The sequence below is a fragment of the Gopherus evgoodei genome, chromosome 2 (genome assembly GCF_007399415.2).
Source record: "Gopherus evgoodei ecotype Sinaloan lineage chromosome 2, rGopEvg1_v1.p, whole genome shotgun sequence".
Taxonomy (NCBI): Eukaryota; Metazoa; Chordata; order Testudines; family Testudinidae; genus Gopherus; species Gopherus evgoodei.
The window spans coordinates 298,292,027-298,312,703 of NC_044323.1; the positions used below are offsets into that span (position 1 = coordinate 298,292,027).

General features: G+C 60.3%; 1 protein-coding gene across 3 annotated transcripts in view; it reads left to right on the forward strand.

Moving 5' to 3' along the window:
- LOC115647244 (dystonin-like) overlaps positions 1–20,677 on the forward strand; it is a 145,772-nt gene that overhangs the window by 51,003 nt on the left and 74,092 nt on the right. For 2 of the 3 annotated variants that reach the window (XM_030554119.1, XM_030554120.1), the window contains 8 exons: positions 4,392–4,499; positions 4,732–4,950; positions 8,451–8,654; positions 9,559–9,790; positions 15,193–15,419; positions 17,211–17,333; positions 19,028–19,129; positions 20,335–20,436. In XM_030554119.1, coding sequence (XP_030409979.1) covers positions 4,392–4,499; positions 4,732–4,950; positions 8,451–8,654; positions 9,559–9,790; positions 15,193–15,419; positions 17,211–17,333; positions 19,028–19,129; positions 20,335–20,436 — 1,317 coding nt within the window. The remainder of the gene's footprint in view (positions 1–4,391; positions 4,500–4,731; positions 4,951–8,450; positions 8,655–9,558; positions 9,791–15,192; positions 15,420–17,210; positions 17,334–19,027; positions 19,130–20,334; positions 20,437–20,677) is intronic. The other variant, XM_030554121.1, reaches the window with a different exon arrangement.

The window sequence follows — 20,677 nt, forward strand, 5'->3', positions numbered from 1 at the left end:
ACACACCAACTGCAACATGCAGCATGCACCGATTCGCATGGACCGAGTCACATACACACGCTGACTGTAACACTCAGCACACACCGATTCGCATGGACCGAGTCACATACACACGCTGACTGTAACACTCAGCACGCACCGATTCACACGGACCGAGTCACATACACACGCTGACTGTAACACTCAGCACGCACCGATTCGCACGGACCGAGTCACATACACACGCTGACTGTAACACTCAGCACGCACCGATTCGCACGGACCGAGTCACATACACACGCTGACTGTAACACTCAGCACGCACCGATTCGCACGGACTGAGCCACATACACACACCAACCGCAACATGCAGCACGCACCGATTCGCACGGACCGAGTCACATACACACGCTGACTGTAACACTCAGCACGCACCGATTCGCACGGACTGAGTCACATACACACGCTGACTGTAACACTCAGCACACACCGATTCGCACGGACCGAGTCACATACACACGCTGACTGTAACACTCAGCACACACCGATTCGCACGGACCGAGTCACATACACACGCAGACTGTAACACTCAGCACGCACCGATTCGCACGGACCGAGTCACATACACACGCAGACTGTAACACTCAGCACGCACCGATTCGCACGGACTGAGTCACATACACACACCAACTGCAACATGCAGCATGCACCGATTCGCATGGACCGAGTCACATACACACGCTGACTGTAACACTCAGCACACACCGATTCGCATGGACCGAGTCACATACACACGCTGACTGTAACACTCAGCACGCACCGATTCACACGGACCGAGTCACATACACACGCTGACTGTAACACTCAGCACGCACCGATTCGCACGGACCGAGTCACATACACACGCTGACTGTAACACTCAGCACGCACCGATTCGCACGGACTGAGCCACATACACACACCAACCGCAACATGCAGCACGCACCGATTCGCACGGACCGAGTCACATACACACGCTGACTGTAACACTCAGCATGCACCGATTCGCACGGACTGAGCCACATACACACGCTGACTGTAACACTCAGCACGCACCGATTCGCACGGACCGAGTCAGATACACACACTAACCGCAACATGCAGCTCGCACCGATTCGCACGGACCGAGTCACATACACACGCTGACTGTAACACTCAGCACACACCGATTCGCACGGACCGAGTCAGATACACACACTAACCGCAACATGCAGCACGCACCGATTCGCACGGACCGAGTCACATACACACGCTGACTGTAACACTCATCACGCACCGATTCGCACGGACTGAGTCACATACACACGCTGATTGTAACACTCAGCATGCACCGATTCACACGGACCGAGTCACATACACACGCTGACTGTAACACTCAGCACACACCGATTTGCACGGACCGAGTCACATACACACGCTGACTGTAACACTCAGCACACACCGATTCGCACGGACCGAGTCACATACACACGCTGACTGTAACACTCATCACGCACCGATTCGCACGGACTGAGTCACATACACACGCTGATTGTAACACTCAGCATGCACCGATTCACACGGACCGAGTCACATACACACGCTGACTGTAACACTCAGCACGCACCGATTCGCACGGACCGAGTCACATACACACGCTGACTGTAACACTCAGCACGCACCGATTCGCACGGACCGAGTCACATACACACGCTGACTGTAACACTCAGCACGCTCCGATTCGCACGGACCGAGTCACATACACACGCTGACTGTAACACTCAGCACGCACCGATTCGCACGGACCGAGTCACATACACACGCTGACTGTAACACTCAGCACGCACCGATTCGCACGGACCGAGTCACATACACACGCTGACTGTAACACTCAGCACGCACCGATTCGCACGGACCGAGTCACATACACACGCTGACTGTAACACTGAGCACGCACCGATTCACACGGACTGAGTCACATACACACACCAGCTGCAACACGCAGCACGCACCGATTTGCACAGATTGAGTCACAGTAGCCTGTGAACATAACATAAGAACATAAGAACAGCTGTACCGGGTCAGACCAAAGGTCCATCCAGCCCAGTATCTGTCTACCGACAGTGGCCAATGCCAGGTGCCCCAGAGGGAGCACACCTAACAGGCAATGATCAAGTGATCTCTCTGCTGCCATCCATCTCCACCCTCTGACAAACAGAGGCTAGGGACACCATTTCTTACCCATCCTGGCCAATAGCCATTAATGGACTTAGCCACCATGAATTTATCCAATTCTCTTTTAAACGCTGTTATAGTCCTAGCCTTCACAACCTCCTCAGGTAAGGAGTTCCACAAGTTGACTGTGCGCTGTGTGAAGAAGAACTTCCTTTTATTTGTTTTAAACCTGCTGCCCATTAATTTCATTTGGTGACCCCTAGTTCTTGTATTATGGGAATAAGTAAATAACTTTTCCTTATCCACTTTCTCCACATCACTCATGATTTTATATACCTCTATCATATCCCCCCTTAGTCTCCTCTTTTCCAAGCTGAAGAGGCCTAGCCTCTTTAATCTTTCCTCATATGGGACCCCCTCCAAACCCCTAATCATTTTAGTTGCCCTTCTCTGAACCTTTTCTAGTGCTAGAATATCTTTTTTGAGATGAGGCGTCCACATCTGTACGGAGTATTCGAGATGTGGGTGTGTGACGTTGCGGTTCTGGCGGGACCCAACTGAAAGTGCCAATTCAGGACCAATTGCTCAAACAGGGCAGTCACAGCCCAAGGCTGGGGTTTTTCCACCTCTAAGGCAAACCAAACCAGCCAGACAAAAAGGACTTCTGTTTTACCCCACTGGCTAACCACAAGTCACACAAGCAATTTCCTTAGACACACCAGTCTGCCAGTATCACCACCAGTGCCACCCGTCCTGGGATGAATGGTTATGAAAACCAACACCCCAGTAAAAGAAAAAGGTTCTCTCGATCCCAAAGGACCAAGCCCCAGACCCAGGTCAATATACACATTAGATCTTACCCACAAATCACGCTGTTGCCAATCCTTTAGAATCTAAAATCTAAAGGTTTATTCATAAAGGGAAAAAGATAGAGATGAGAGCTAGAATTGGTTAAATGGAATCCATTACATACAGTAATGGCAAAGTTCTTAGTTCAGGCTTGTAGCAGTGATGGAGTAAACTGCAGGTGCAAATCAAGTCTCTGGAGAACATCCCCCACTGGGATGGGTCCTCAGTCCCTTGTGTAGAGCTTCAGCTTGTAGCAAAATCCCTCCAGAGGTAAGAAGCAGGATTGAAGACAAAATGGAGATGAGGCCTCCGCCTTATATAGGCTTTTCCAGGTGTAAGAACACTTCTTTGTTCTTACTGTGGAAAGTTACAGCAAAATGGAGTTTGCAGTCACATGGGCCAGTTTCTGCACACCCTGCTGAGTCACAGGGCGTAACTGCCTTCTCTCCATGGGACAATTGTGTAGGTGATGGTCCTTAATGGGCCATCAAGCAGGCTAAACAGAGCTGACACCAACTTGTCTGGGATCTTTCCCAGTAACACAACACAAGTTAGAAATACAGACAGCATACAGCCAATATTCATAACTTCAACTACCAAAATGATACAGACATACAGACAGCATATTCATAACCAGCAACCCATAACCTGGTCTTACACACCTTATATGACCCCCTTTACATAAGATTTGGTGCCACTACAGGACCTTGGTTGCAACCCATGTTCTATATGGTCCCAGTTTATATCAATAACGTCACAGGGTGTACCATGGATTTATAAGGGCAATAAGAGATTCTCTGTGCACACAGACACTCAGAAACGCCGACTGAGACATACAAAGCACCCACCGATTCGCATAGCCTATGCGCACACACACACACACACACATCGACTGAGTGCAGGTGTCTCTCACAAGCAGTTCAGTACGTTCAGGTCAGCGAGGTGCTCATCCCGATGAGCTCCCTGGCCACTGCCCGTGTGTGGCAGAGCAGAGCCCGCAGTGCCCTGTCGGAGGGGGTAGAGCCTGAGCTCGGGTCCCCTTCATGCAGAGCTCCCTGGAGCTGGGGTCCAGCTTCTCTGGCTCTGGGGCTGCTGGGGCTGTGGAGAAAAGGCTGCTCACGGCAAAGGCACTGTGCCCAGCGCCGGGCAGTGAGTGGCGGCCACAGAGCTGGGCTTTGGCCTGCCTGTCTGCCAAGGGGATTCCCCGGGGCCTGGAGGGTGGGGAAGTGAGCGTGGGCCTAGCGGCTGAGGTGCAGGTGTATAGCGGGGCTACTGACAGCAGAGCAGAGGCTGCTGGACCCTCGCCTGTCTGTGTTCCCCACAGGGGAGCGCAGCAGCAGGGTTTGTGCTAACACCTCTCTCCCTCTTAGCTCCTCTCCGCCGAGATTCTGCACCACCGGGGCCTGGTGGAGCGCCTGCTGGGGATCTCCGACCCACTGCTCCGCACCTGGCCCCTGCCCTCACACCAGCACCCGCAGGTGAGACCCGGCACAGCCTCTGGCCAGGGGCCCGTGGGTGATGGGCAGCAAAGGCTGTCCCCTTGGGTACCTCTCCCGCTGCGTTCCCCAGCCAGCCACCGGGTGACATGGGGAAAAGCCCCACCTCCTGTGGCCTGGGCTGGGCAGAGCTAGTGTGCTCAGGGAGAAGGCCCATTTCCCATGCTCTGCCCGGCCCTGTGCGCGCCCCCTGTGAGCTGTTTCTCTGCCCCAGCCATCAGCGCAGTCCCTCCAGGAGCAAACTGAGCGGCTCTTCCTGGAGAGTGCAGCCTGCGCGGTGCAGCTGGAGCGGGCCCAGGCCCTGCTAGCCCAGTTCACTGAGGCCCATGACGAGCTCACGCCCTGGCTGGAGGAGACGCAGTTGGTGGCCGTGCGGCTCTCCCCCGACGCCATCAGCTGGGAAGCCTTCAAGGAGCAACAGGACCTGCTGCAGGTGAGCAGGGCTGGAGGGCGAGCAAAGAGGTGGGGACAGAGCCCAAGAACCAGGAGGTGCCCTGTGGAATGGGAGTAGGGGGGCCAGGGGTCCGGTTTTGGACCCGAACGCCCAGGCAAAAAGGGTCCCTGGTGGCTCCAGTCAGCACTGCTGACCGGGCTGTTAAAAGTCCAGTCAGCAGCACAGCAGGGCTAAGGCAGGCTCCCTGCCCGGCTCTGTGCAGCTCCCCAGGAGCAGTGAAATGTCCCTCAGCTCCGAGGCAAGGCCAGGGGACTCCACGCACTGCCCCCGCCCCAAGCGCCAGCTCCTCAGCTTCCTTTGGCCGGAAACCACAGCAAATGGGAGCTGCAGGGGCGGTGCCTGTGGGCAGAGGCAGCCAGCACCGTGCAGAACTTTCTGGCCACATCTCTGCTTCAGAGCAGACATATTGCCGCTTCTGGGGAGCTGCCCGAAGTAAGCGCTGCCCAGATCCTGCACCCCTTACCCCCTCCCACACCCCAATCCCCTGCCCCACCCAGAGTCCCCTTCCGCACCCAACTCCGTCCCAGAGCTTGAACCCCTCACCTCCTCCCGCATCCCAACCCTCTGCCCTGCCCAGAGTCCTCTCCTGTGCCCCAACTCCCTCCCGGAGCCTGCACCCCTCACCTCCTGTCACACCCCAATCCCCTGCCCCGTCCTGAGTCCCCTCCCGCACCCAACTCCCTCCCAGAGCCTGCACCCCTCACTCCCTCTCACACCCCAATCCCCTGCCCCGTCCTGAGTCCCTTCCCGCACCCAACTTCCTCCCAGAGCCTGCACCCCTCACCTCCTCTCACACCCCAATCCCCTGCCCCGTCCTGAGTCCCCTCCCGCACCCAACTCCCTCCCAGAGCCTGCACCCCTCACCCCCTCTCACACCCCAATCCCCTGCCCCGTCCTGAGTCCCCTCCCGCACCCAACTCCCTCCCAGAGCTTGCACCCCTCACCCCCTCTCACACCCCAATCCCCTGCCCCGTCCTGAGTCCCTTCCCGCACCCAACTCCCTCCCAGAGCCTGCACCCCTCACCCCCACCGCACCCCAACCCCATGTCACAGCCAGAGTCCCCTCCTGCACCCAACTCCCTCCCAGAGCCTGCACCCCTCACCCCCCTCACACCCCAATCCCCTGCCCCGTCCTGAGTCCCCTCCCGCACCCAACTCCCTCCCAGAGCTTGCACCCCTCACCCCCTCTCACACCCCAATCCCCTGCCCCGTCCTGAGTCCCTTCCCGCACCCAACTCCCTCCCAGAGCCTGCACCCCTCACCCCCACCGCACCCCAACCCCATGTCACAGCCAGAGTCCCCTCCTGCACCCAACTCCCTCCCAGAGCCTGCACCCCTCACCCCCCTCACACCCCAATCCCCTGCCCCGTCCTGAGTCCCCTCCCGCACCCAACACCCTCCCAGAGCCTGCACCCCTCACCCCCATCACACCCCAATCCCCTGCCCCGTCCTGAGTCCCTTCCCGCACCCAACTTCCTCCCAGAGCCTGCACCCCTCACCTCCTCTCACACCCCAATCCCCTGCCCCGTCCTGAGTCCCCTCCCGCACCCAACTCCCTCCCAGAGCCTGCACCCCTCACCCCCACCGCACCCCAACCCCATGTCACAGCCAGAGTCCCCTCCTGCACCCAACTCCCTCCCAGAGCCTGCACCCCTCACCCCCCTCACACCCCAATCCCCTGCCCCGTCCTGAGTCCCCTCCCGCACCCAACACCCTCCCAGAGCCTGCACCCCTCACCCCCATCACACCCCAATCCCCTGCCCCGTCCTGAGTCCCCTCCCGCACCCAACTCCCTCCCAGAGCCTGCACCCCTCACCCCCACCGCACCCCAACCCCATGTCACAGCCAGAGTCCCCTCCCGCACCCAACTCCCTCCAAGCCTGCACCCCTCACCCCCCTCCCGCACCCCAACCCCATGTCACAGCCAGAGTCCCCTCCCGTGCCCCAACTCATTCCTGGAGCTTGCACCACGAACCCCCTCCTGCACCCCAACCCCCTGCTCTGTCCTGAGTCCCCTCCCGCACCCAACTCCCTCCCAGAACCTGAACCCCTCACCCCCACCGCACCCCAACCCCCTGCCCCGTCCTGAGTCCCCTCCTGCACCCTACTCCCTCCCAGAACCTGCACCCCTCACCCCCATCACACCCCAATCCCCTGCCCCGTCCTGAGTCCCCTCCCGCACCCAACTCCCTCCCAGAGCCTGCACCCCTCACCCCCTCCCGCACCCCAACCCCATGTCACAGCCAGAGTCCCCTCCCGCACCCAACTCCCTCCAAGCCTGCACCCCTCACCCCCCTCCCGCACCCCAACCCCATGTCACAGCCAGAGTCCCCTCCCGCACCCAACTCCCTCCCAGAGCCTGCACCCCTCACCCCCACCGCACCCCAACCCCATGTCACAGCCAGAGTCCCCTCCCGCACCCAACTCCCTCCAAGCCTGCACCCCTCACCCCCCTCCCGCACCCCAACCCCATGTCACAGCCAGAGTCCCCTCCCGCACCCAACTCCCTCCCAGAGCCTGCACCCCTCACCCCCACCGCACCCCAACCCCATGTCACAGCCAGAGTCCCCTCCCGCACCCAACTCCCTCCAAGCCTGCACCCCTCACCCTCCTCCCGCACCCCAACCCCATGTCACAGCCAGAGTCCCCTCCTGCACCCAACTCCCTCCCAGAGCCTGCACCCCTCACCCCCCTCTCACACCCCAACCCCATGTCACAGCCAGAGTCCCCTCCCGCACCCAACTCCCTCCCAGAGCCTGCACCCCTCACCCCCACCGCACCCCAACTCCCTGCCCCACCCAGAGTCCCCGAACTCCTCATTTCTGGCCCTACCTGAGCCCGCATCCCCAGCCGGAGCCCTCACCCCATCCCACACCCCAGCCCCCTGAGCCAGCCAGGTGAAAATGAGCGAGTGGGTGACAAAGGGAGTGGGCAGGGGGCGGAGCCTCAGGGAAGGGGGTGGGGCAAGGGAGTTTGGTTTTGTGTGATGAGAAAGTTGGCAACCCTAACTGGCTGCGGGGCAGGGCCCCGATCCTGCCAGGGGCCAAGCACCCGGTGTCTCCAGCAGCGTGCAGGGTCTGTCACCTGAGAGCTAAGGAGCAGCCTCGTTCACCTCTCCCCACGGGCCCCCTCCACGGCGCACTGCCCTGCACTGCGGGCCCAGGCAATGCCATCCACTGGGGCCCTGGGACCCCGGAGCTTCGCAGCCCGCCGGGGAATCAGGCCAGTCTAGGGCCAGGGGGAGCAATGGGCAGAGAAGGGGGCAGGGCTGCCACATGTCCGGGCACTGAGGGACAAGAGCATCGCTGGGACATGGGGGAGTGGGGTGGGCAGAGGGCCCTGGGGGGGAAGCCAAGCTAATCATGTCAGGGGGCAGCTGGAGAAAGCAGAGCTCCCCTTGCTCCCATGTGTGCTCTGGGTTTCCCTGCCACCCTCACGCTGGGTGTTCCCCCCACGGGTGCTTAACCCTCTCCCCGCAGTGTCTTCGGGAGGCGCTTGCTGAGCACCGGCCCCTGATGGGGAAGCTGCAGCGCGTCTCTGCCCAGCTGGCGGAGCTGAGCCCGGAGCAGGGGGCCCCGTTCCAGCAGCAATGCCAGGCGGCAGAGGAGCAGTACGGCAGCATCCGGGAGCACGTGCACCAGGCAGCCACGGTGCTGGAAGATGCCATCCCGCGCTACAGCCAGGTACACAGGGCAGCTCTGTGACAAGAAAGATGTGGAGAAATTGGAGAGGGTCCAGAGAAGAGCAACAAGAATGATTAAAGGTCTTGAGAACATGACCTATGAAGGAAGGCTGAAGGAACTGGGTTTGTTTAGTTTGGAAAAGAGAAGACTGAGAGGGGACATGATAGCAGTTTTCAGGTATCTAAAAGGGTGTCATCAGGAGGAGGGAGAAAACTTGTTCACCTTAGCCTCCAATGATAGAACAAGAAGCAACGGGCTTAAACTGCAGCAAGGGAGATTTAGGCTGGACATTAGGAAAAAGTTCCTAACTGTCAGGGTGGTTAAACACTGGAATAGATTGCCTAGGGAAGTTGTGGAATCTCCATCTCTGGAGATATTTAAGAGTAGGTTAGATAAATGTCTATCAGGGATGGTCTAGACAGTATTTGGTCCTGCCATGAGGGCAGGGGACTGGACTCGATGACCTCTCGAGGTCCCTTCCAGTCCTAGAGTCTATGAGTCTATGAGAGCCCCTGGCCCATCACGCCCCGGACTCCCCTCCCCAGACCAGGCCCATGGGCCCGGTGAGCCCAGCATGTGGCCCCCATGTGGGCTGGCCTGGCCAGTGGGCACCTCAGCCAGTGTCTCCAGTGGCACAGCCAGCCCGATGTCCCCACCCCACACGCTCTGGGTAGCGAGTGGTGGGCTGGCTGGAGCCATGGCTCGATGCCCAGGAAGGGCCAGGGGCCGGGGAGCTGGCGCTAAGAGTGCCTGAAGGACCGATGGGTCCTTGGGTGCTGCCCAGGCCGGGTGGGACCCTGCTCGAGGGAGCCGCACCCCAGCTCTCAGCCTGCCCCATCCCCATCCCCACCCGGCAGCTGGGCCCCCAAGAAACCCCTGGTCGGCCCCATGTTCTCTCCCACAGCTCACGGAGCGCATGGACTTTCTGCTGGAGAGCCTGGAGCGGCTCCAGGGCCGTGTGCAGAACCCCCCCGTGGTCCGGGGCGATGCAGCCCAGCTCCGGGAGCAGATCTGCGAGAACAGCCTGGCGCTGGGGGAGCTGGAGAAGCTGGGGGTGGCACTGGAGACCGTGCGCAGCCAGGGGGCCGAGCTACTGGCCAGCAAGCAGATGGCTCACGCCGATGCTGCAGCGAAAGGTACCGGTGTCTCCAGCCCGCGAGGCTCTGCCTGGGGTCGTCCCATGGCACAGGTACTCAGCACCAGCAGCTCCCGACCCTGAGACACCCCAAGGGGCTGAGCCTGCTGCCTGTGCGGGGGAGACAGACGGGAGCCAGGCTGCTCCCACCCCACACACCAGCCCCTTTGCACAGTGAAAGCTGCGTGAGCCCAGAACTGGGGAGAGAGCGTGGCACTGCAGGGCCCCGGGGTGGGGAGATTGCTGGGGACGGGGGCTGGGGCTGGGGGGGCAGGTGATACTACTGGGCCCTGGGGATGTAGGAATTACTGGGGTGATACTATGGGACCCTGGGGACGGGAGGTCAGTGCCCCTGAGGTTGGGAGATTGCAGGTGGCACTGTTGGACCCTGGGGAGGGGGGAATTGTAGAGGGTGCCCCTGTCACGGAGTTTGGGGGAGACAAAGCCCTGCACCCCTGGCTCCCTGCGATTCACTGTGACTCTCAGCCAGGCAGTAAAGCAGAAGGTTTATCTGGATGACAGGAACAGAGTCCAAAGCAAGGCTTGTAGGTACAGACAACAGGACCCCCAGGGAGGCCACAGCCCCTTTGGGAAGCCCAAGCGCTGTCAGGGCCCCTCCATTTCCAGTCAGCTCCAAACTGAACCCCCCCCAGCCCCTTCTCCCTGGGCTGTGTCCCTTCCCCCCCCCCCAGGAGATCACCTGATCTCTTTGTCTCCAACACCTTCAGCTGGCACCTAAGAGGAAGGGCCCAGGCCATCAGTTGCTAGGAGACCGAGTGCCCAGCATTTATGACAGGTTTCAGAGTAGCAACCGTGTTAGTCTGTATCCGCAAAAAGAACAAGAGGACTTGTGGCACCTTAGAGACTAACACATTTATTTCAGCATGAGCTTTCGGGAGCTACAGCCCACTTCTTCAGATGCACAGAATGGAACACACAGGGCTTGTCTACATCACAAAGTTGCAGCGCTGGTGAGGGGGTTACAGCGTTGCAACTTAGGAGGTGTACACATCTGCAGGGCATCACCAGCGCTGCAACTCCCTGTTTGCAGCGCTGGCCGTACTCCCGTTTTGTCTCGGGTGTAGAGGATCCAGTGCTGGTGATCCAGCGCTGGTAATCAAGTGTAGACACTTACCAGCGCTTTTCTTGACCTCCGTGGAATAAGCAGGTATCCCAGCATACCTGAGGAAGCCTCTCTGGTAATCAAGCAGGTCTCCTTCCCCGCGGTTTGCTCCGGTGTTCTCTGAATCCCCCCCCAAGCGGGTCTCCTTCCCCGCGGTTTGCAGGGGGGTTCGGGGAACGCGAGAGCAAACCGCGGGGAAGCAGGTCTCCTTCCCCGCAGTTTGCTCTCGCATTCCCTGAACCCCCGTGCAAGCAGATCTCCTTCCCCGCGGTTTGCTCTCGCGTTCCCCGAACCCCCCTGCAAGCAGGTCTCCTTCCCTGCGGTGTGCTCGCGCGTTCCCCAAACCCCCGTGCAAGCAGGTCTCCTTCCCCACGGTTTGCTCTCGCGTTCCCCGAACCCCCTCCCCGCAAGCAGGTCTCCTTCCCCGCGGTTTGCAGGGGGGTTTGGGGAACGCGAGAGCAAACCGTGGGGAAGGAGACCTGCTTGCACGGGGGTTCGGGGAACGCGAGAGCAAACCGCGGGGAAGGAGATCTGCTTGCAGGGGGGTTCGGGGAACACTGGAGCAACCCGGGGAAGGAGACCTGCTTCCCCGCGGTTTGCTCTCGCGTTCCCCGAATCCCCCTTGAAGCCGCCCAACAGCGCTGCAGTGTGGCCACATCTAACACCACTTGCAGCGCTGGTTGCTGTAAGTGTGGCCACTCTGCAGCGCTGGCCCTATACAGCTGTACTAATACAGCTGTAACAACCAGCGCTGCAAAATTGTAGATGTAGACATACCCTCAGCCAGGAGATATTTATACATCCAGAGAACATGAAAAGGTGGAAGTACCCATACCAACAGGAAGAGGCTAATCAATTGAGACGAGCTTTCATCAGGAGGAGAAAAAAAACCTTTGAAGTGATAATTGAGATGACTCATAGAAGGTGTAAAAGCAGCAAAGAATCCTGTGGCACCTTACAGACTAACAGACGTTTTGGAGCATGAGCTTTCGTGGGTGAATACCCACTTCCTCAGATGCATGTGGTGGAAATTTCCAGGGGCAGGTATATATATGCTAGCAATTAAGCTAGAGATAACGAGGTCAGTTCAATCAGGGAGGATAGAAGGTGTGAGGATACTTAACACAGGGAAATAGATTCAATTAGTGTAATGACCCAGCCATTCCCAGTCTCTGTTAAGGCCTGAGTTAATTGTGTCTAATTTGCATATTAATTCGAGTTCAGCAGTCTCTCTTTGGAGTCTGTTTTTGAAGTTTTTTTGTTGCAAAATTGCCACCTTCAAGTCTGTCAGTGAGTGGTTAGAGAGGTTGAAGTGTTCTCCCGCTGGTTTTTGAATGTTCTCATTCCTGATGTCAGATTTGTGTCCATTTATTCTTTTGCGAAGAGACTGCCCGGTTTGGCCAATGTACATGGCAGAGGGGCATTGCTGGCACATGATGGCATATATCACGTTGGTAGATGTGCAGGTGAACCCCTGATGGCGTGGCTGATGTGATTAGGTCCTTTGATGGTGTCACTTGAATTGATATGTGGACAGAGCTGGCATCGGGCTTTGTTGCAAGGATAGGTTCCTGGGTTAGTGTTTATGTTGTATGGTGTGCAGCCGCTGGTGAGTATTTGCTTCAGGTTGGGGGGCTGTCTATAAGCGAGGACTGGCCTGTCTCCCAGGATCTGTGAGAGTGAGGGGGATCATCTTTCAGGATAGGTTGTAGATCTTTGATGATGCGCTGGAGAGGTTTCAGTTGGGGGCTGTAGGTGATGGCTAGTGGTGTTCTGTTATATTCTTTGTTGGGCCTGTCCTGTAGTAGGTGGCTTCTGGGTACTCTTCTGGCTCTGTCAGTCTGTTTTTTTACTTCAGCAGGTGGGTATTGTAGCTTTAAGAATGCTTGATAGAAATCTTGTAGGTGTTTATCTCTGTCTGAGGGATTGGAGCAAATACGGGTTGTATCTTAGAGCTTGGCTGGATGGATCGTGTGGTGTGTCCTGGATGGAAGCTGGAGGCATGTAGGTAAGTATAGAGGTCAGTGGGTTTCCGGTATAGGGTGGTGTTTATGTGACCATCGCTTATTACCACAGTAGTGTCTAGGAAATGGACAGCTTGTGTGGATTGGTCTAGGCTGAGGTTGATGGTGGGATGGAAATTGTTAAAATCACGGTGGAATTCCTCAAGGGCTTCTTTTCCATGAGTCCAGATGATGAAGATGTCATCAGTGTAGTGCAAGTAGAGTAGGGGCGTTAGGTAACGAGAGCTAAGGAAGCGTTGTTCTAAGTCAGCCATAAAGATGTTGGCATACTGTGGGGCCATGCGGGTACCCATAGCAGTGCCACTGACTTGAAGGTATATATTGTCCCCAAATGTGAAATAGTTGTGGGTGAGGACAAAGTCACAAAGTTCAGTCACTAGGTTAGCTGTGATGTTATCGGGGATACTATTCTTGATGGCTTGTAATCCATCTTTGTGTGGAATATTGGTGTAGAGGGCTTCCACATCCATAGTGGCCAGGATGGTGTTTTCTGGAAGATCACCGATGGATTGTAGTTTCCTCAGGAAGTCAGTGGTGTCTCGAAGATAGCTGGGAGTGCTGGTAGCGTAGGGCCTGAGGAGAGAGTCCACATAGCCAGACAATCCTGCTGTTAAGGTGCCAAGGCTTGAGATGATGGGGCATCCAGGATTTCCAGGTTTATGGATCTTAGGTAGCAAATAGAATACACCTGGTCAGGGTTCCAGGCATGTGTCTGCACAGATCTGTTCCTGTGCTTTCTCAGGGAGTTTTTTGAGCAGATGGTGTAGTTTCTTTTGGTAATCCTCAGTGGGATCAGAGGGTAATGGCCTGTAGAATGTGGAGTTAGAGAGCTGCCTAGCAGCCTCTTGTTCATATTCTGACCTATTCAGGATGACGACAGCACCTCCTTTGTCAGCCTGTTTGATTACAATGTCAGAGTTGTTCCTGAGGCTGTGGATGGCATTGTGTTCAGCACGGCTTAGGTTATGGGACAAGTGATGCTGCTTTTCCACAATTTCAGCCCGTGCACATTGACAGAAGCAATTTATGTAGAAGTCCAGTCTGTTGTTTCGACCCTCAGGAGGAGTCCATGCAGAATCCTTTTTATTATAGCGTTGGTATGAAGGATTCTGTGGGTTAGTATGTTGTTCAGAGGTGTGTTGGAGGTATTCTTTGAGTTGGAGACGGCGAAAGTAGGATTCTGGGTCACCGCAGAACTGTATCATGTTCGTGCGTCTGGAAGGACAAAAGAATAAATGGACACAAATCTGCCATCAGGAATCATAACATTCAAAACCCAGTGGGAGAACACTTCAACCTCTCTAACCACTCACTGACAGACTTGAAGGGGGCAGTTTTGCAACAAAAAAACTTCAAAAACAGACTCCAAAGAGAGACTGCTGAACTCGAATTAATATGCAAATTAGACACAATTAACTCAGGCCTTAACAGAGACTGGGAGTGGCTGGGTCATTACACTAATTGAATCTATTTCCCTGTGTTAAGTTCTCCTCACACCTTCTATGGGTCATCTTAATTATCACTTCAAAAGTTTTTTTCCCCTGCTGACAATAGCTCATCTCAGTTGATTAGACTCTTCCTGTTGGCATGCATACTTCCACCTTTTCATGTTCTCTGTGTGTATAAATATCTCCTGCCTGTGTGTTCCATTCTGTGCATCTGAAGAAGTGGGCTGTAGCTCCCGAAAGCTCATGCTGAAATAAATGTGTTAGTCTCTAAGGTGCCACAAGTCCTCTTGTTCTTTTTTATGTACACTGGCCCTTTGCTTTGCAGCAATCACACACCCTTATTCTACCACCTAGATACTTAAGAACTGCCATGGGGACACTGAGGCACCAACACAGTATTCAGAGAAAACAAGAACATTCCCAGTTCGTCACATCCCCCCACCTAGATGCTTAAGAACTGCATAGGGGAAACTGAGGCACCCACACAGTATTCAGAGAAAGCATTAAGAACAGTCTCACTTCGTCACAGCCCCTGGGGCTGGGCTGTGGCACCGGGGGGCAGCATTGCTGCGGGATCCTGGGGACGGGGGAATTGTTGGGGATGCCCCTGGGGCTGGGGGGTGGCAGTGCTGCAGGGTCCCTGGGGATGGGACGTCAGTGCCCCTGAGGTTGGGGGGTTGCACTGTTGGACCCTGGGGAGGGCGGAATTGTTGAGGGTGCCCCTGGGGATGGGGTGTGGCACGGAGGGTGGCATTGCTCCGGGACCCTGCCTCTCTCCAGCCCCTCATAGCTGTCTCCTGTCTCGCAGTGATCCAGGAGCGCACGGAGCAGCTGTGCAGCCAGTGGCGCTGCCTTTGCGGGCAGGCCGAGGAGCGGGAGCGGTGGCTAAGGGGCCTGTTGGCGCTGGCCGAGCGGTTCTGGCAGGGGCTCGCTGAGCTGGCCGTCAGCCTCACAGACACCCAGCAGATGGTGCTGAACTTGGAGGAAGCCGGCTCCGACCCTGAAGCCGTCCGGGCGCGGCTCTGCACCATGCAGGTACCGGCGAGTGGCCCAGGGGCTGTGATGGGGGAGGAGGGCAGGGGGCTGGGGGATGCAGTGCCTGGCCAGCAGACAAGGGCTGTGATGAGGGAGGAGGGCAGGGGGCCGGGGGGTGCAGTGCCTGGCCAGCAGACAGGGGCTGTGATGGGGGAAGAGGGCAGGGGTCCGGGTGGTGCAGTGCCTGGCCGGCTGTGGCCCCCGTGGTTGGCAGCGCTCTCACAGCACCCCGGGGACAGCAGACGGGGTTGTGATGGGGGAGGAGTGCAGGGGGCCAGGCCGGCCGTGGCCCCCGTGGTTGGCAGAGCTCTCTCAGCTCCCTGGGGGCAGCGGACAGGGGCTGTGATGGGGGAGGAGGGCAGGGGGTCAGGGGGTGCAGAGCCTGGCTGGCCATGGCCCCCGTGGTTGGCAACGCTCTCACAGCACCCCGGGGACAGCAGAAAGGGGTTGTGATGGGGGAGGAGTGCAGGGGGCCAGGGGGTGCAGTGCCTGGCCGGCCGTGGCCCCCGTGGTTGGCAGCGCTCTCTCAGCTCCCTGGGGGCAGCAGATAGGGGCTGCGATGGGAGAGAAGTGCAGGGGGCCAGGGGGTGCAGTGCCTGGCCGGCTGTGGCCCCCGTGGTTGGCAGCGCTCTCACAGCACCCCGGGGACAGCAGACGGGGTTGTGATGGGGGAGGAGTGCAGGGGACCAGGGGGTGCAGTGCCTGGCTGGCCGTGGCCCCCGTGGTTGGCAGCGCTCTCACAGCACCCCGGGGACAGCAGACGGGGTTGTGATGGGGGAGGAGTGCAGGGGGCCAGGGGGTGCAGTGCCTGGCTGGCTGTGGCCCCCGTGGTTGGCAGCGCTCTCACAGCACCCCGGGGACAGCAGACGGGGTTGTGATGGGGGAGGAGTGCAGGGGACCAGGGGGTGCAGTGCCTGGCTGGCCGTGGCCCCCGTGGTTGGCAGCGCTCTCACAGCACCCCGGGGACAGCAGACGGGGTTGTGATGGGGGAGGAGTGCAGGGGGCCAGGGGGTGCAGTGCCTGGCCGGCCGTGGCCCCCGTGGTTGGCAGGGCTCTCTCAGCTCCCTGGGGGCAGCAGACAGGGGCTGCGATGGGAGAGAAGTGCAGGGGGCCAGGGGGTGCAGTGCCTGGCCGGCTGTGGCCCCCGTGGTTGGCAGCGCTCTCTCAGCTCCCTGGGGGCAGCGGACAGGGGCTGTGATGGGGAGGAGGGCAGGGGGTCAGGCCGGCCGTGGCCCCCGTGGTTGGCAGCGCTCTCTCAGCTCCCTGGGGGCAGCGGACAGGGGCTGTGGTGGGGGAGGAGGGCAGGGGGTCAGGGGGTGCAGAGCCTGGCTGGCCATGGCCCCCGTGGTTGGCAACGCTCTCACAGCACCCCGGGGACAGCAGACAGGGGTTGTGATGGGGGAGGAGTGCAGGGGGCCAGGCCGGCCGTGGCCCCCGTGGTTGGCAGGGCTCTCTCAGCTCCCTGGGGGCAGCAGACAGGGGCTGCGATGGGAGAGAAGTGCAGGGGGCCAGGGGGTGCAGTGCCTGGCCGGCTGTGGCCCCCGTGGTTGGCAGGGCTCTCTGAGCTCCCTGGGGGCAGCGGACAGGGGCTGCGATGGGAGAGAAGTGCAGGGGGCCAGGGGGTGCAGTGCCTGGCCGGCCGTGGCCCCCGTGGTTGGCAGCGCTCTCTCAGCACCCCGGGGCAGCAGACGGGCTGAGAGCGCCAGGCTCAGTCCCTGGGGCAGGGCCCCGCTGTGGACCCATGTCCATGTGCCTGAGGCCAGGCACCCAGCCCCTGTCCCTGCCCCGCAGGCACTGCGAGAGGAGATCGACGTGCTGCAGAACGACCTGGACACACTGGGCATCCTGGGCGTGGAGCTGATGTCGTCCTGCGGCGACCCGGACAAACCAGACGTTACCAAGAGCCTGGACGATGTGAGGGGTGTGACAGGGCCCCGGCCCTCAAAGGGTGGGAGGTGGGGCGCACAACCTGTCCCCTAAGAGGGCCCCTTGGAGCATATGTGTCAGGCCATTGTGGGGTCAAATGGGTGGGGCTCCCCAGGGGCCAGATGGGGCTCTGTGGGCAGAGTGGGTGGGGTTCTGTGGGGCAATCGGCAGGTCTCTGTGGCTGGGGTTCCCATGGGGCGGTTGGGGGTCTCTGTGGTGCAGTTGAGGGGGCTCCGTGGGACACTCAGTAGGTTCCTGGGGCTGGGGTTCCTGTGGGGTAGTCAGGGGTGCTGTGGGGCAGTTGGCAGGTCCCTGGGGCTGGGTTACTGTTGGGCAGTCAGGGGGTTCCGTGGAGCAGTTGGGGAGCTCCATGGGGCAGTTGGCAGGTCCCTGGGGATGAGGTTCCCATGCGGCAATCGGGGGGCTCTGTGGAGCAGTTGGGGAGCTCCGTGTGGCAGTCAGGGGGCTCCATGGGGCAGTTGGCAGGTCCCTGGGGCTGGGGTTCCCATGGGGCAGTCGGGGTGGCCCAGTGGGACAGTTGGCAGGTCCCTGGGGATGGGGTTCCCGTGGGGCAGTCGGGGAGCTCCGTGGAGCAGTTGGGGAGGTCCATGGGGCAGTTGGCAGGTCCCTGGGGATGAGGTTCCCATGCGGCAGTCGGGGGGCTCTGTGGAGCAGTTGGGGAGCTCCGTGTGGCAGTCAGGGGGCTCCATGGGACAGTTGGCAGGTCCCTGGGGATGAGGTTCCCATGCGGCAGTCGGGGGGCTCTGTGGAGCAGTTGGGGAGCTCCGTGTGGCAGTCAGGGGGCTCCATGGGACAGTTGGCAGGTCCCTGGGGATGAGTTTCCCATGCGGCAGTCGGGGGGCTCTGTGGAGCAGTTGGGGAGCTCCGTGTGGCAGTCAGGGGGCTCCATGGGGCAATTGGCAGGTCCCTGGGGCTGGGGTTCCCATGGGGCAGTCGGGGTTGCCCACTGGGACAGTTGGCAGGTCCCTGGGGATGGGGTTCCTATGGGGCAGATGGAGGGGCTCCGTGGGGCATTCAGAGGGCTCCATGGGGCAGTTGGCAGGTTCCTGGGGCTGGGGTTCTCGTGGGGCAGTTGGGGGGCTCTATGGGGCAGTTGAGGTGGCCCGGTGGGACAGTTGGCAGGTCCCTGGGGATGGGGTTCCTGTGGGGTAGATGGGGGGGCTCCGTGGGGCAGTCGGGGGGGCCCCATGGGGCAGTTGTCAGGTGTCTGGGGCTCCATGGGGCAGTTGGGGGGGCTTTGGGGGGCTCCGTGGGGCGGTCAGAGGAGCCCTGTGGCGTAGTCGGGGGCACCACGGGGCAGTCGGCAGGTCCCTGGGGCTGAGGTACCCATGAGGTAGTCAGGGAGGTCCCATGGGGCACTCAGGAGGCTCCGTGAGGCAGTTGGGGGGCTCCGTGGGGTAGTTGGGGGGGTTTCAGGGGGCTCCATGGGGTAGGTCGGGGGTGCCGTGGGGCAGTTGGCAGGTCCCTGGGGCTGGGGTTCCCATGAGGTAGTCAGGGGGACCCCATGGGGCGCTCGGGGGGCTCCGTGAGACAGTTGGCAGGTCCCTGGGGCTGGGGTTCCCGTGGGGCAGTCGGGGGGCTCTGTGGGATGGTCAGTGGGACTTCGGGGGGCTCCGTGGGGCACTGCTAGGCTGATGTCGGTGCCGCTCCCTCCTGTGTAGCTCTACTCGTCCTGGCACAGCCTGAGCAAGGTGTGGACGGAGCGGCAGGGCCGCCTGCAAGAGCAGCTCCAGGCCTCGCTACGCTACCAGAAGGCCATGCAGGTGCGTGGACAGACCCTGCCCTCGGGACCCCCCATGTGCGCCGCCTGCCCCCCGACGCGCACAGCCTCAGCCCCACCCTGCCGCCATGGGGTGCCAGCAGGGGGCAGGTCGGACCTGTGGCAGGGAGGGGAAGGGACAGCCCACGGGGTCTGCAGGCACCAGCCTCCAGCCCAGAGGGGAAGGGTCCCTGCAGCCGCTGGGGCTGCAACCGGGGTCCTGGCCTGCGGAGCCGGCGGCTCATGGGCTGGTGCCAGTAGCAGGACTATGGCGATTGCGACTGAGAATGCGGGAGAGACCCCTTGGGCACCAGCCCCCCTTGGGAGGGACGTCCCTGAGGCCGAGTCTCCCCGGCTGCTTCTGCTGGGCCTCGCCCTTCCTCTGACCAAGTTGTGCCCCCCCGAGAGACAGGAGCCTGGCTGGATGGGCTGGGGGCTGCCCCCCACTGTCGAGAGAGGAGCCTGGCTGGCTGGGCCGGGGGCTGCCCCCTACTGTCGAGACAAGAGCCTGCCTGGACGGGCCGGGGGCTGCCCCCCCGGGGGACAGGAGCCTGGCTGGATGGGCTGGGGGCTGCCCCCCCAGGGGACAGGAGCCTGGCTGGATGGGCTGGGGGCTGCCCCCCACTGTCGAGAGAGGAGCCTGGCTGGCTGGGCCGGGGGCTGCCCCCCCGGGGGACAGGAGCCTGGCTGGATGGGCTGCAGGGAGAGGCTGGTTGAGCTGGGGGCTGCCCCCCAGGAGATAGGAGTGGAGCTGGATGGGCCGGCGGGAGGGGGTAGCTGGGCCGAGGGCTGCCCCCCAGGGAGACAGGAGCCTGGCTGGATGGGCAGGCGGGAGGGGCTGGCGGGGCCGGGGTCTTCCCTGCAGTAAAGCTGGGGAGAGCTGGCAAGGCCGGGGTCTGGCTGGCAGGAGAGCTGGGGAGAGCTGGGGTCTGGCTGGCTGGGGCCAGCTTATCACCCCACCTGGACAGCGCTACAGGCTCACCCTCCCTGGAGCTTCTGGAGCGAGCAGGCCCTGCTGTCTCCGGAGCTGCCCTCTTGGCCATGCAGTGCTGTCAGTCCCTGCTCCGCGCCCATGTTCCTGCTGGAGGAATTGCAGCTGGCACTGTTCACGTGCTCGGGCAGCCTAGGGACCAGCGAGTGTGTGCATGGCCGTGCCCCCATTACGGGGGGTTCCCCTCCCTAACCCCCTTTCCCTGCCTTCCTCCCCAGGGGCTCTGTGACTGGCTGGCCACGGCCGAGCTGCGCATGGCAGAGGAGTTCCTGGTTGGGGGGGACCTGGAGCTGGTGAGGCAGCAGCTGGCGGAGCTGAAGGTGGGAAATGCTCTAGGTCTTTGCCCTTCGCAAACACTGCTGGGGTGGGACTGGATCTGCTGGCATGGCTGGCACCCATCTGCACTGCCCCTCACCTGTCACAGGAGACCCAGCACGGTGCGCCTGGCTGGGGCAGAGCCCGTGCCCTGTGAGGCACTCCTTCTCCCTGGCACCGTAGACACTGGCAGTGGGGGGGTGGCGGGGGCAGGGTGTGGGGAGCTGCGCCGGGTGCTGTACAGTG